The 14,209-nt window shown below is 38.4% G+C and overlaps 1 protein-coding gene across 1 annotated transcript in view; it reads right to left on the bottom strand.

The window, feature by feature from the left end:
* The window catches only part of LOC101850507 (coiled-coil domain-containing protein 146), a 20,935-nt gene that overhangs the window by 3,002 nt on the left and 3,724 nt on the right, over nucleotides 1-14,209 (bottom strand). The window contains exons 7-17 of the mRNA XM_005106534.3: nucleotides 13,913-13,986; nucleotides 12,132-12,359; nucleotides 9,728-9,914; nucleotides 8,789-8,884; nucleotides 7,887-8,012; nucleotides 7,062-7,195; nucleotides 5,716-5,880; nucleotides 4,630-4,854; nucleotides 4,099-4,163; nucleotides 3,093-3,256; nucleotides 1,372-1,500 (exon numbers count right to left, since the gene is read on the bottom strand). Of these exons, the coding sequence (XP_005106591.1) occupies nucleotides 1,372-1,500; nucleotides 3,093-3,256; nucleotides 4,099-4,163; nucleotides 4,630-4,854; nucleotides 5,716-5,880; nucleotides 7,062-7,195; nucleotides 7,887-8,012; nucleotides 8,789-8,884; nucleotides 9,728-9,914; nucleotides 12,132-12,359; nucleotides 13,913-13,986 (1,593 nt within the window). The remainder of the gene's footprint in view (nucleotides 1-1,371; nucleotides 1,501-3,092; nucleotides 3,257-4,098; nucleotides 4,164-4,629; nucleotides 4,855-5,715; nucleotides 5,881-7,061; nucleotides 7,196-7,886; nucleotides 8,013-8,788; nucleotides 8,885-9,727; nucleotides 9,915-12,131; nucleotides 12,360-13,912; nucleotides 13,987-14,209) is intronic.

Genomic DNA, 14,209 nt, shown 5'->3' with positions numbered 1-14,209 from the left:
CAAGGAACAAAGTAAGAAGACAGAAAGGAGAAAGAGCAATTTTGAATAGAATTGACTTATATCGTTTTATTGTATTTTTTAAATTTCCTTTTCCCTCACTGTATCCGTAGACTGGATGAAGTAGTCATAAAGCAGGGGGAAAAAACATTATAACAGAGTGGGTGGTTGGCGGGGGCTCTGGTGTGGTTTGCTCCTTCTTTCCTATCAAACATCTTTCGTCGTAATCTCTCCTCCTTCTTGTTTATGTATGTTACTCTCTTGTAACACCTTTAATCTTCGGCACTTATATGACCTTATTGTGTTGCAAGTGCCGTAAAACTCTTACTAAAACAAATTATAACAGAACCTAAAGAGCAAAAAGACCTCAATACTGGACAGTATTTACGTCAAAATGGGGTCAATCAAAGTACGATGTCGTAAACCATGCGCCTGAGATTACACCTTCTCACCTTTTTGCATTGATTGCACTTACTTCCAGTCTGAATGGAGTGTGAGCACTGATTAAAAACTGTCTGTTTATTACCTTGGAATGGCGGTAAAACCTAATCTCATGTAATTCCCATTTCCCTGAAAGCAAACCACGGATTTTCGTTAGCCTATTCATCTGAGATGAACTGGTGTTAATAATAATACAATAATAAAAATAATAATAATGATGATAATAATAATAATAATAATAATAATAATAATAATAATAATAAATACCCTTTACATAGCGCTCTGTCCCAATAGGGAATAAGCTCTGGAGTGCTGTACAATCATTCAAAGCACATAATTACACACACAAAAAAAGGAAACAAAAATTTAATTTTAGAAATTCACTGAAGTGAAAAAGAATGTCAGTATTCATAATCTAAAAAGATGTTTTTAAAAGACACAGTATCTTCCATTTCTCTCAGATTTTTGGGGAGGGTGTTCCAGGTTTGAGATGACGAGTACATCTTTCCACACCCATTTATCATAATCAAAGACAGGACGCCTCATCATTCTTCAGGAAAGAGTAAATACATTTCATGTAGATTATTCAATTGGAAACAAGACGAAATAATGCAGACACGTAAACAGAGTCCAGTAATAGAGGCACACTGGTAATCAAATTGGTTAACATTTGTTGCATCTAGGACATTTGTTGCATCTAGGTTCAAGCAAGAGTGACCCAAAAACTTTTCTCATTTTTCCAGGAAGACTTCTTCTTTGCTCGGAGGTCTGATAAGAGGCCAAGTGTTCCTCAATCTAAAGGATCAATTCCATGTCTGCTTTGGATTTAGACAAAAATTTTAAGGAACCTAATTTTTTTGAAAGAATAAAAAATAGAACAGTCACATTTCTAAACATTTTACACAGCAAAGAGTATGGAAGATCTTGTCTTACCTCTTCCACTTTCCCCTGGATTTCACCAGGTGACGGGTCTTTCCCAGTGAGATACCGCACCCGAGTCTCATCGTAAGGATTCTCCAAGTCTTTCTCCAGCTCCAACATACGGTCTTGGCATTGTTGCAGCTGGAAAAAAATTGAATCAACAAATCTTTTTCATTTCTTTAAAAACATACATGCGTCACGATGACGTGGAATCAGGCGCTCGTCAATTTTTGGGCATGTGGAGTTATTGTTATCATCTCAAAGCTAATTTATTTGCCTTGCTTCCAATGTAATAAATATCCACCTATCTTGAATAGAACTTAAGATATTTGCGATTGAAGAAAGTGAGGTCACCTGGTTTCAGTGGTGAAATTAGCGAGAAAATTGCCGCCAAAGATTGGTAACTTCGATAACTTAAAGAGTCCTAGCAAACAGAAAAATGACGTATTTTTCAGTAAGATTCGCATGGAAATGTGTTTTTATATGGACATAAAAGAGGTTGAGTCAAAAAATTAAAAATTCAATAAAAATGTCCAAACTGGCAGAAAAAATGCCTGTTTCTCCGTTTTCTGTATTTTGACAAGCGTTTGATTTCACCACGCGGCCTCAAATATTATAACAAAAACATAAAAAAACAGATAAAAGAAGTACAGCCAAAATTGTCTTAGACAGCTACTCATTGTCCAGGAGATGAGAGACCGTTTTACACAGTCAATTTAATGTAAAAAAAAATACACAAAGCAGGAAATAGGATACGGCCATTAGTACAGGTGATTGTCTTACACAGGTGGCTGTTAGAGCAGGTTCGTCTGTGAACAGTCACAGAAAACTATATAAAAACATAGTATTATTTTGCATCACTACAAGAGTACACTCTTATATTTTTCAGGTGCCTACTTTGCTAATGTTTCTTCCCTGAAGGAGCAGCTTCTTGAGCTTGAGTCCTTTTACTAAAACAAAGTAAGATACACATGCTAAGTAATCTATGAGACTGAGTTGTAGTTTATTGTGAGTCAGTGAAAAAAAACCCATACTAAGGTCAGAGAAGGACAAAGGCAATACTGACACAGAGATGAAGGAGCACACGCCACAAGAGAGCCCATCATGTACCCAAGAGGTTACAGAAACAGATAAAAGTAAGTGAGTCCATTCAGCTCCGAGAGTTAAGTGTATAACAATGTACAATCGAATCTGTCTAAGATGACTACCCATTGTCGAGGAGAAAAGTGGTCATCTTAAACAGGTGGTCTTTTTGAACAGTGTCATTATAATATAGAAAATATGCAAGGAGGGAAGTGGGAAACTGCCGTTTTGAACAAGTGATTAGGCTGGCTGTTGGAGCAGGTTCAACTGTATAATAGTAAGTAAAAATTCTTACAAGTAAATCAGGTAGGAGGCAGAAAGAGGCAGTAACCTGTGATGAAAGAGTTTTGCTCCAGAAAGCAGCATCAAATTTACACTAAAAAGTTCACATAGTACTGGGGAAAAAAGCGGATAAAAATAAAAACATTGTAAATAAGTAGAACCCTACTTGTGGCACCCTAAAAAATTCCATGTGAAGACAAAAAATTCGTTACTCTACTTTACTTTTCTGAATCAGAGGCCATCAGAGTTCCAGCGATTTGGCCTAAAGACAGAAACAAAACCAATCTCTGCTTTGTACAAATTAACACAGAGTCCTTCCTTGATTTCTTTCTGGATCCACAACACAAGATAATCGTATCAAGTCTCACCTGTATCTGCAAAGTGACCAGTTCCTTCTCCATGTTCACTTTGTTGGGCATGGCTTTATGCAACAGCTGCACCGACCGCTTCTCCTCCTGTAGCTGCAGCTCAAGGAACCGAATCTCTTCCTCCTTGCTCTTCAGCTCCACCTCTCCATTTCTTACCATTTGATCTGGGGCGAGGGAAAACAACAGTTTTCTTTAATACTCATTGACATAAGCCATTTTACAAATATTTCCTCCACCATCCACAAAAAAGTTCCTTTTGACGGAAAACAAAAACAGCCCATCACTTTGTCAATCAAGAGGCACAGCAGTCAAATTGGCTTGTTGTTGTTGTTAACGATCCAGTAGCATCTGAGCGTTAACTCTTCTGCATGATGCCATTCTGTAATAGCTGCATGTCTGTTCTAATTGTTGTCTTGAGGAGGAGAGGCAATTAGATGTGTGGGGTAGCTTGGGAAGAAAACATCCCCTATCAAATTAGCATTACAAACTAAAATCCTCTGACATGAATGGCTTATTTTTACCCTATACAAAGTCTATATTTCAGGCCAAATTTTTGCTATTTCCTCAGCATGCATGACCACATAGGAAAAGGGGACAAAGTAAACAATTAAACTATTCTCTGTGCTTCATTTCCTTGTCTCTCTTTGTGTGCCCCCTGTCTGTCTGTCTGTCTGTCTGCCCGCCTACCTGCCTGCCTCTCTCTCTCTCTCTCTCTCTCTCTCGCTCGCTCGCTCTCTCTCCTTCTCTCTCCCTCCCTCCTTCTCTCTCTCTCTCTCTCCTCTTCTCTCCTCTCTCTCTCTCTCTCTCTCTCTCTCTCTCTCTCTCTCTCTCTCTCTCTCTCTCTCTCTCTCTCTCTCTCTCTCTCTCTCTCTTCCATATCCATGGACCTAACATTTAACTTACAGCATTCAATTCTTCAGAGTGAAATAGATATATCTGTACATGAGTACTAAAATGACTTTCAAATTCTATACACAATTTATGCTCAATCTTTATAAACCCTCACCTTGGATGTTGACTTTCTCGTAGAACACACAAACTTCCTCATTCCTTTCAATAAGCTTGATGCCCCTGAACAAAGAAAAAAAATTTTTTTTTAACAGATTATGAACAATCCTTGTTTCAGGAAATACAATTGCTATGAATAGTTTCCTGTTCATATCAAACAGAAGGGTAAATTTCAGTCCAGACTCCTAAAAAAATAGGAGGGGAAAAAGAAGGAAATATAGATCTTTTTAGCATCAATTAGTACTTCAGGCCAGATATAAAAAATAAAAGTATACGAATGAACACCGAGTTGCTATACAGTATACACACTGCAAACTTGTAACTTTAAAAGAATAAGAAATGTGTGCTAACAACTGAGACATTTTCATACAGATTCTACTTTCCCAAAACAAAACTGAACCTTTGTAAATGTACCAACACCTGAGTCTGTGGCTTCCATAGCGTGACTGGTCCTGTTATCCAAACAGCACTGCATTCAGCTAAAATAAATACTGACAACCTGACTTGCCCAAACAGATGTTGCACTCACCTGTCATTTCTGTGCTGGACATTCTTCTCATATCTTTTGCGCAGTTTGACCATTTGTTCCTCGCCCTGATTGATCATGAGGTTCAATTTTTGCATGTCCATCTTCTGCTGCTCTCGCTTCTCTCTCATCTCCTCCTCTAGACGCTGCTGTTTAGCCATCTCATTGCGCAAAGAGTCCCGCATTACAATGGCGTTCATTTTCTTTAGCCGATGTTTCTGCAAGTCTCTGGAGATGGTAGCAAGGGAATAATGTCTGGTTACAGAAGTGATTAAAGTGAGAAGACATGGAATAACATCAAGAGGTGAGCCTGGGATAGGGAAAGGTGGAAACTGTTTGTTCTGGGCCTCTACCCTGATGCAGGGTGGAAAGGCTTTGAAGATGATGATGGTGATGATGTTAAGTCAAACATTCATTCAATGAAAGACTCACTCTCTCTGTTCTCGGTGGTATGTTGTAATTAACTAAGACTCCCAAAAAGCATTCAGTCGAACCTATCGGAGATGATCACCCATTGTCAATGAGAAGAGAGGACATTCAAACAAATGACCCTCTGGGAAAATGTCATTATCTTATAATGTAGAAAAAATGAAAGGTGGGAAGGGTAATTTATTACGGTGGTTGTCTTGGGCAGGTGATCATTAGAGCAGGTTTGACTGTATATATCTATACGTAGCTTTGGAGGCGCACAGATCAATAGTTTCCACTGCCTGTTCCGATTACCAAAAATTCTGGACAAAGTTTACAAATTGAAGTACTGAGGACACAACATCCAACTTAATGGAGCTGGAAAAAAAGAAGGAATATTGTATCCTCAAACATTACCATAGTTGGTTCAACTTCTTAACACCAAGAGTACATTAATACTCATGTTAAGGTAAACAACTGATAAGGAAATAAAGAAACATTCATTCCAATCTTACAAAAGTTTTAGGGTCTTATGTATCATTGAAGGTTATTTGACTATATATATATATATTCATGTTTCTTTTTTTTTCTTCCATGATCTCAAAAACAAATTAACGTGAGGCAATAATAAGCAACAGGAAACAAAACGACAAAAATTGGATTCTTAGAAGTTATTCTTACTTGTCTTTCTGCATGACAGCTGTGCGTAGGATCTCAATCTCATTGTGCAAGATTTTGATCTTTTCCTTCATTTCTGCTGCCTTCTGTGTTGATGTCTGGATGAGGTTCACACATTTGTTTCTTTCGTTTTTGATCACATCATACATTTTTGCAAAATCCTTCAATCTGAAAAAGCATCGAGAAAAGAGTTACTTCAGAATGATGAAATAGCTGATCATGGGTTCCAAAAATACTGTAAGCATTGAGAGACTTACAGCTCATGTTCTTCGTACAAACAGGTAGCAAAAAATACTTTAAATTTATAACAATACAAAATAATTGTGAAGCAGCGTGGTGAAATCAGGCGCTCGTCAAAATAACGAAATCGGAGATACAGGCAATTTCCGCCAGTTTGGAAATTTGTATCAAATTTTTATTTTTTGGCTTAACCTCTTTTATATCCATATAAAAACATATTTCCATGTGAATTTTACAGAAAAACATTGTTAGAGGCACAAAGTATGTCATTTTTCAGTTTTCAAAGACTCTTTAGCTATTGGAGTTACCAAACTTTGGCGGCCAGTTTGTCACTCATTTCACCACTGAAACCAGGCAACCTCACTTCCTTCAATCGACAAATATCTTGAGTTCTATTCAAGATGAATGGATATTTATTTCATCAGAAACAAAGGCAAATAAATCAGCTTTTAGATGATACTAATAACTCTACAAGCCCAAAAATTGATGAGCGCCTGATTCCACCGCGTCGTGACACAATTTAATTAAATATCTGTGTATGGTCTGGCATCTTTTCTATTAAAGGTGCACACTACAGCATCATTCTAGTTGTACCAGCTCAGTCCACTGGGAGACACACAGCATGGCGGCCTGCTAAGAGCTCAGAAATATTGTTCACCTATCATACCAGAGAAAACGGGAGGTAACAGCAGCAGAAAAGCTTTATGAACAAATAAGTCAATGTAAAAACACAAAAAGAAGCTTTCACAAAGTCAAAGAACAAACATAAGGGAGGAAGGCATTGGTTAAGCAGAAAGCACAGATTAAACACCTTTTTCAACCCTGTAAGATTATATAAGAGACGGGATCTGTCTCTTATATAATCTTACAGAGTCGAAAGAGGCATTTAACCTAAGCTACTTTGTATATTTACTCCTGTTTTACATACAAGTCTAGCCAGAAAAAAATCCTGTTTCCATTTCTTCAACCTTCCCACTCCCATCTGTCTTCTTAAGAACAAATCTGAGTTTTTGTTTCCTCTACAACAAAACAAAATCCCCACTTATTCTCTCCAATATCCTTGAACCTTTATGCCTGTACTGTACCAACAGTCAAAGAAATCTCCGTACTTTATCTGCATTTCCTGGAACTTTTTCTGGTGGTCTTGTATCTGCAGCTGTTTGGTCTTGAGATCCTCCACAGCCCTGTGGTACTTCATCTCTGCCCGCATGAAGTCCCTCGCTTTCTGCTCTCTTTCATCTGCCTAGAAAAATGGATTAGGTAACGGAACACTAGTCAGTACTGGATTTTTTACTCAGACAGGAGAAAGATGGTATAAGTGTTTCTTTGCTTTACTTAACATTTGTTTTCAGTATGGGGAAATGTTTTGGAAATTTAAAAAAACCCCAAAAAGCATGTTCTTTTGTTCCTAAATGAAATTTTTGGGAGAAAAAACAGACCCTAGAGAGGATTTCAAATTGTTTTTAAAAAAAGGTGAAATAAATGCTATGCGACTGACTGGAATAGAAAGAAACAGGATTTCCCCAAGGTCAGGACAATAGTGTGTGTGAGCTGACGAATCATCCAATGGATAGCTTATTCTGAAGGTCACTGGTTCATCTTGTAACTTGGTGTTCTGTCAGTCAATGCATCATATCTTTAATAGAGTGTTAGTCAATGTGTCATTGGGTCACATTCGAGGCAGGACTTCAAAATGTAACTTTCTGAACCACCCTTTGAACGTGATGTCAGTCTGTGAGCTACACGATCATTCTTTGGATTGGGCATTATTCTGGGTGATTCAGTCACAAACAAAAAACCCTACCTTGATGGCAGCCACAGTCTGTAACTTTTCTGAACTCCCTTTGTCAGTCCATGAGTTATATGATCATTCTTTGGATACGACATTAAATTATTCTGGGTGTTCAGTTCCACAATTTAAAAAAAAATCTTACCTTGATGGCGGCCAATCTGGTTAGCTCAACAACCTCGATCCTCAAATCACTCTGCTCATACAACAAGTTTTGTTCTTCAGCAGCGCTGGCCTCCAACTTCACATGCTCCACAGCAGTCAAAGAGTTCTGAAATGTTTCCACAACAAATCATGTTTCAGATTCATAAGCTTTCATTGTGAGACAAATACAGATTGCACTTCTGACAATTTACATTTTCTGAAATTCAAGTAGCCAGAAATGTTGTGTTTCCAAATCCCACCAAAAAACTAAAACAATGCAATTTCTAACCTGGTGAGGCACGGCGTAGCATAAAATTAATTTATTTTCCAATACTGTGACTTACGGTACATTTCTAAAACTGTGTTATCTTTTCCAAGGAATTTTGACTTATTGTAAATCTTTAACAGGAACAAGCAAAGTTTGCAGAGTGAAGAAAACACATAAAACAACCTAAGCCCAAAAACATCCTGCACGGGATCCAAATCAGAGTCAATTGCATGTTGTCATTCCCAATTCATAATCTACTGAGAACTGAAGCTTAAAATTTCTCACTGAATTCATGGAGAGCAGCAACCTCCAAATAACAATTTTTAAAAAAAGGATGAAACTGCAAAAAGAGCTACCATATTGACAAAGTGATCAACAGAAAGTCTATTGTATAGTAAATGTAATTTTTTTTACAAGTGTAATATAATCATAACAATAAATAGATAATAAATAGCATTTGTATAGCGCATATCCCCGCTCAACAGCAGGCTCTATGCGCTTTATAATAATAAATATTATAATAATATTAATATTAATATTATAATAATTCGGAGATATGCGCTATACAAATGCTATTTATTATTATTATTAATATACCTCTATTCAAAACAAAGTCACAAACCAGCTGTCCCTACCTGTTGAGCGAGAGCACGCTTAGTCTGGTCCACTTCCTTCTGTAGGTCCTCGCGTTTCTTGAGCATTGATCCATCATCTTTGGGAAGTCCTCCAACCTGGGTGAGAGAACAGTGCCTTCAACTTTTGAAATTAAATCGATGCTGCCGCTGCTTTTTATCGGAACTTAAATCTTTCTAAAACCCCACACTATTCAAAACAGCACATCAATCTAATTGAAGACTGTTCCTACTTTTACATTGCCAGAAAGCAGAAACACGAAAATCTTGCTAAAACTTTAAGAAGACAAAATGTTTGACTTAGCCCTTCAAATACAGCGATGAATATTTTTCTGTAACAGGAAATATATGGACATCCTTTGAGGGAAACCTGGCATGGCTTCATATAATTCTCCTGTTTGGAAAACATTAAAATACATCATCTATGCCATCCATTGAATGGCATACAAAGTTTCATAATGTTTTGTATGACTATGAAAATCTACTTCTTGTTCCTGTCCTTTGACTATACAATTTTCTAATTGATAAATAAATATTTCACATCATAGAACTTCTGTCAGATTCTATACCAAAAGTACAATAACATAGAAGGGAGAAAGGAAGGAAAGAAAAAGGAGAGATAGAAAAGAAAAGCACTGCTAACACCCAGGATGAAAGCAACAGAAAGCCTTCTGAAGAAAGTTAGACATTCACTTCTTGTACAGACGTGAGACAACAGTAATGAACAAAAAAAGAAAAGACAACAAAAGAAAGTGGAAGTAAAGACAAAATTATGAAAGGACAAAAATACGAAAAGATGGTCATGATAATTCTACAAAATGATACATGACAACAACAAAAAAACGGCTGGAAATATATAAAAAAGGAATCAAAGGAAGACTTGTATTTCTTTTAATGATGGGTCTGCAGCTAGATAACACATGGGACAGCAATAACACTGACCTGTGACTTCAACTTTTCATAAATGGACTTTGTATGATTCAACCCTTCGTCAGCCACTTTGACATGCAGCTCGGCTTTTTTCAAGTTCCTGTTGTCTCGATCCTTCTCACGAGTTTTGCGAGAATGGACATCGTGCTGGTTTTTCTTCTCCAGCAGAATGTGACGTAGGTTCATATCATACGTTGCCCTGGAAACGGATTTGTTAATTTAGTCATTACTGAGAAATAGTCAGACTCATTAGTAAAACCAAAGAGTCTACATAACAAGAGGGTCCACTCCCCTCTTTGAGCCAATTAAAAAAGTGTCCTCAAAATTCGGTGGCGCCCTCTTCACAAATGCGCACCCTTTGCGAACAGAGTTACCCTACTTGTGTTAAAAAAATCAAAGTGAAACTAACAAGTGTTTTAATAAATAAGAATTCAAATTTCGAAAGAACGCTTTTTAGAATGGTTTCGCTGACAAAAAAAACTCTTTCGGAGGAAGGGGTGACTGTTTTCTTCGTTTAATTTGACTTTAGAATGAAAGGCGAGAGGTCATTAAAATAAAAACAAACTAAAACTCCGCACTGAACGAACCCGAACAGCTGATGAACAGCAGTCGATCTGCGCACACAAGGAGGTGCTATTCCTATTCTTCTTCTGGAGAAACGAAAGGGAGCTTCAAAACAGACTGCAGCGCCATCTGAAGCAAAGAGCGAACTTCCTGCGGACACATTTTTGACTGAGTGGACCATCTTGTTATGTACTATCTTTGGTAAAACTATCCACAGAGAAAGTTGACAAATGTTGGGAAATAAATATATTAGTATTATTTGGGTGAGGATCTGTGTGTAAGGTGAGATAACCCACAAACAAAAAGTGTACTTCCTCATGATAACTAATAATGGAGGTTAAAAAGATTTGCAATGAAAGAGTATGATGTGTGCAGCAATACTTGTTAGACAAGCACAATGTCATTTAGTCCATGTACTTATAATAAGCAATGTCAAGGTTCAGAAGAGCATTAATGTAGTGAAGACCTTGGCTTCAGCAGGAATTCACCAGAGAGTTCTTTTTCTCTTAAGGCAGCTGGTTGTTCTGTCAGTCATAGACTATGGTCTGGGCATCCTCTCCCTGTCCAAGATTCAGATAGACAGGTTGGAGAGAGTACAGAATGCAGCTATGAGAGCAGTCTCGGGTTGCACAAAGGATACCCATGTTGTCTGTATGAGATACATCCTTGACCTGGCCAGCATCAGAGTGAGGCATAAGGTGGCACAGGCAAACCTGTACTTGAATGTTTTGGGAGACCCGAGGCACCCTTTGCATGACAACCTAAGCAGCATCAAAGGAAATAGGATCAAACAGGGCAGCTCATGGATGGCAGAAGCTGAAGACTCCTTGAGGAAAGTTTGTGGCATCGATGAAATATGCAGTGGAAAGGAATGGTTTGAACTGAGCCCTGATTGCAGAAGCCTGGCCAACGTTCATATCACTATGGGTCCTGAAAGACGGGAATGTGCCGCTGTCATTAAAATGACAATGACATACAACGGTTAATTGAGCAGTACTCTAAGCCAGAGGACCCAGTGATCTACACGGATGGCTCGGTCAGGAGGGGTGAAAGAAGTGGGTGGGGTTTTGTGGTGTACAGTGGGAACAAACAGGTTTATAGCATGTCAGGGGCCATAGAAAGAACAACTTCAAGCATGAAAATGGAGATTGAGGCAGTAACAAGAGCGCTTGGCTGACTTCAAAATACAAGACCAAGAACTACCCATCTCATTATTGTCCCAGACTCCCAGAGCATCCTGCGAAGGGTTGAGAAGGGGCTGCTTCGGAGTGAATGGAAGAACTCAATACAACACTCATCACTTAAAGCCATCACGTGGATATTCTGTCCTGGGCACTCTGGAGTGAAGGGTAATGAGGAGGCTGATAAGCTGGCGGGTAGTGCCGTGGTTGACGGTGAGGTGAAATTTGACAAAGGAGAAGTGTTGAAGACCCTGGGGGAAAAGAAGTGGGACGAGGAAGACAGGGAGATAGCAGAACACCATGCAATTATCAGGATGCTGAAAAGGGGATAGAGTGGGGAGAAAGGAACAACTATCTGGAAAGGAAAGACGTCGCCATAATCAGACAGCCACTGGAACAATCAGTATAGATTCCTTGCGGGCTTTGATGCTGAGAGGAACTTATGGACCTGTCCGGTGTGCAATGACGTTGTTGCCCAGGATAGGTAATACAGGTAATGTCAATCTTCTCGTTAGGTTCAATACATAATTAAAAGCTAAATTTGTTAATAAATTATATTTTGTTTTACTTAATACTAAATTATTGTTGGTCCTCAGGTTAAATTTAAGGTATAAAAGTAAAAGCTGAGCTTGTCAAACTTAAAAAAATAAACAACGAATGTAACAACCTACCTGTCTCCCATCAAAGTGACTTCTCTCTCCTTCTGCAGCTCAAATTCTTTCATCTTACTCTCATACTCCCTCTCTCTCTCATTCAGCATATCTCTCTGGTTATCCAGCTCAGTGTCTGCCTCCAGTTTCTCTTCCTCCAACAACTTCTTCTTTTGCTCCAGTTTTTTGGCGACTTCAACATGCTCTCTGTACTCTGTGTTCAGAGCCTCCAGATTGGTCATCACAACACTGCACAGACAGGAGGATGATCCATGAGAATCAGTTCAAAGTGACCAAAGACAGGAAAAAACATTTTGGTCTCTACCATCACTCCATTAGCAATCTGAACTATGACGGAAGCCCAACTGTGACAATGTAATTTGCATTAGTACCATCACAGTGGACTAGACTGCGTTATTTGAGGATTATCACTCTTCATATTCTAATCCATGATTTTTTTTTGAGCGAAGAAAGTTGTCAAGTCTTTAAAGAGGCATTATAACGTCAAACATATCTACCAATCTATATGGATGTAAAATTTGAACATCAATAACTGAGCAATCAAAATAAACTACACACAATTTGGAAAGGCAAAAATAAGAACATCGTAAAATGCAATATGTGAACAAAATGATTAATATATTGATCTGAGTTCACATTTTAAACACACACACATACACATAAATACAAGCTAGTTAGGCTTCTTGTTTAAATGTTAAAAAAATGAATCTCTGGCTATTAAAAAAAAACTCACAAGAAGTAATAAGTCCACTTGCTTTGAATAGTCAATGGTTAGTCTATTTATTCTGTATTTAAAAAAATACTTTCTAGAAGTTGGAAAAAAAAAATGCGCATGCCCACAGAAATTATCAACAAAGCAAAAGCATCATTTTTCCAGTTTTGTATACAGTGGAATCCTGTTATAACGAGAGAGAGGGGACCGCTGCGAAATGTCTGTTATCTATGAGTTTGGAGTTCTGTTTATTCCTTTTTGTATTTCCCCCGATGACGATTTTGTTCAACATGATCTCTAGGTCTTACTTGATCAAAAATCGAATCAGGTTTCATTCTCTAACACTAGCAATGTTGACAGTTCGGCGTTGGCGATCCAAAAGAAAGGGCCCTGGCTCTAAGCTAACTCGCCCGCTGTGTTGTCCCCCACCCCACGACACCCTATGGTACGTTGCGTCTGCTTGCGCACGTCACACATTGACTCCATCTATCACAGCATTGTGACCACTCCATCCTGCACCAGAGACGTGAGAGGCATAGTAGGCCTGGATAATCTAGACTGGGCTGGCCTATCACACGATGTGTTCTGCTTGTCTGGGCATGCCACACCCTCCCCACTCGTTCGCTCCGGCCTTCATTGTTGGTTCGCGTGGGCTCTCCCATTCTTTGTTTCGCTGGATCACTAACAACTTACTCAACTGGCGAGGTTTTATAATAATATGTGTAATTGGTCAGTGCGTTGTGCACAGCAGCAGCAATTTTCCGTTATAACCGACTCCCCTGACTGTCTGATTGTGCAATAGCAGTATTTTATTTACAAAGATAAAGAAGGGAAAAATTGGGGTTTTAGAATAGTGTCTTCATAACAGACTTCTCGTCATTTCAGGACTCGTTATAAGTGGACTCCACTGTACTATTTCTTCAGTGATACAAAATATAAAGTGAACAGAGCAAAAAAGAACAACCTCCCCCCCCCCAAAAAAAACAACCCCAAACCTCTTTCATCTTTATGTTTCTACTCTGCTTGCAATATCTATGCTGTATCAAATAATATTTTTTATCATACTCACTTCTTTTGTCGCTGTATTTTGTCGGCCTCTTTAGCAGTTTGTCCTGGTAAGGAGTTGATCTGCACCAAATTTGCCTAAACAAACAAACCAAAAAAAGACACTTTGCAAAAAGCATTTTAACCATTTCACGAAAAATTGTGAAGTGCATGTACGCTCGAAGCATATAAAAAACAAAACAACACTTTAAGTCTTGACTTCATGTGTTCAAAGCATTAATTGTTGGGTTGACCCAATCTTACAGTAATGTAACATCCCTCACACTCTCTCTCTCCTCATCCCCGTGTCACCCCCCTCCCC

This window comes from Aplysia californica, unplaced genomic scaffold (genome assembly GCF_000002075.1).
Source record: "Aplysia californica isolate F4 #8 unplaced genomic scaffold, AplCal3.0 scaffold00540, whole genome shotgun sequence".
In the NCBI taxonomy this organism is placed as follows: domain Eukaryota; kingdom Metazoa; phylum Mollusca; class Gastropoda; order Aplysiida; family Aplysiidae; genus Aplysia; species Aplysia californica.
Note: the sequence above shows the minus strand (reverse complement) of the source record. Positions and strands in the feature narration are given on the sequence as shown.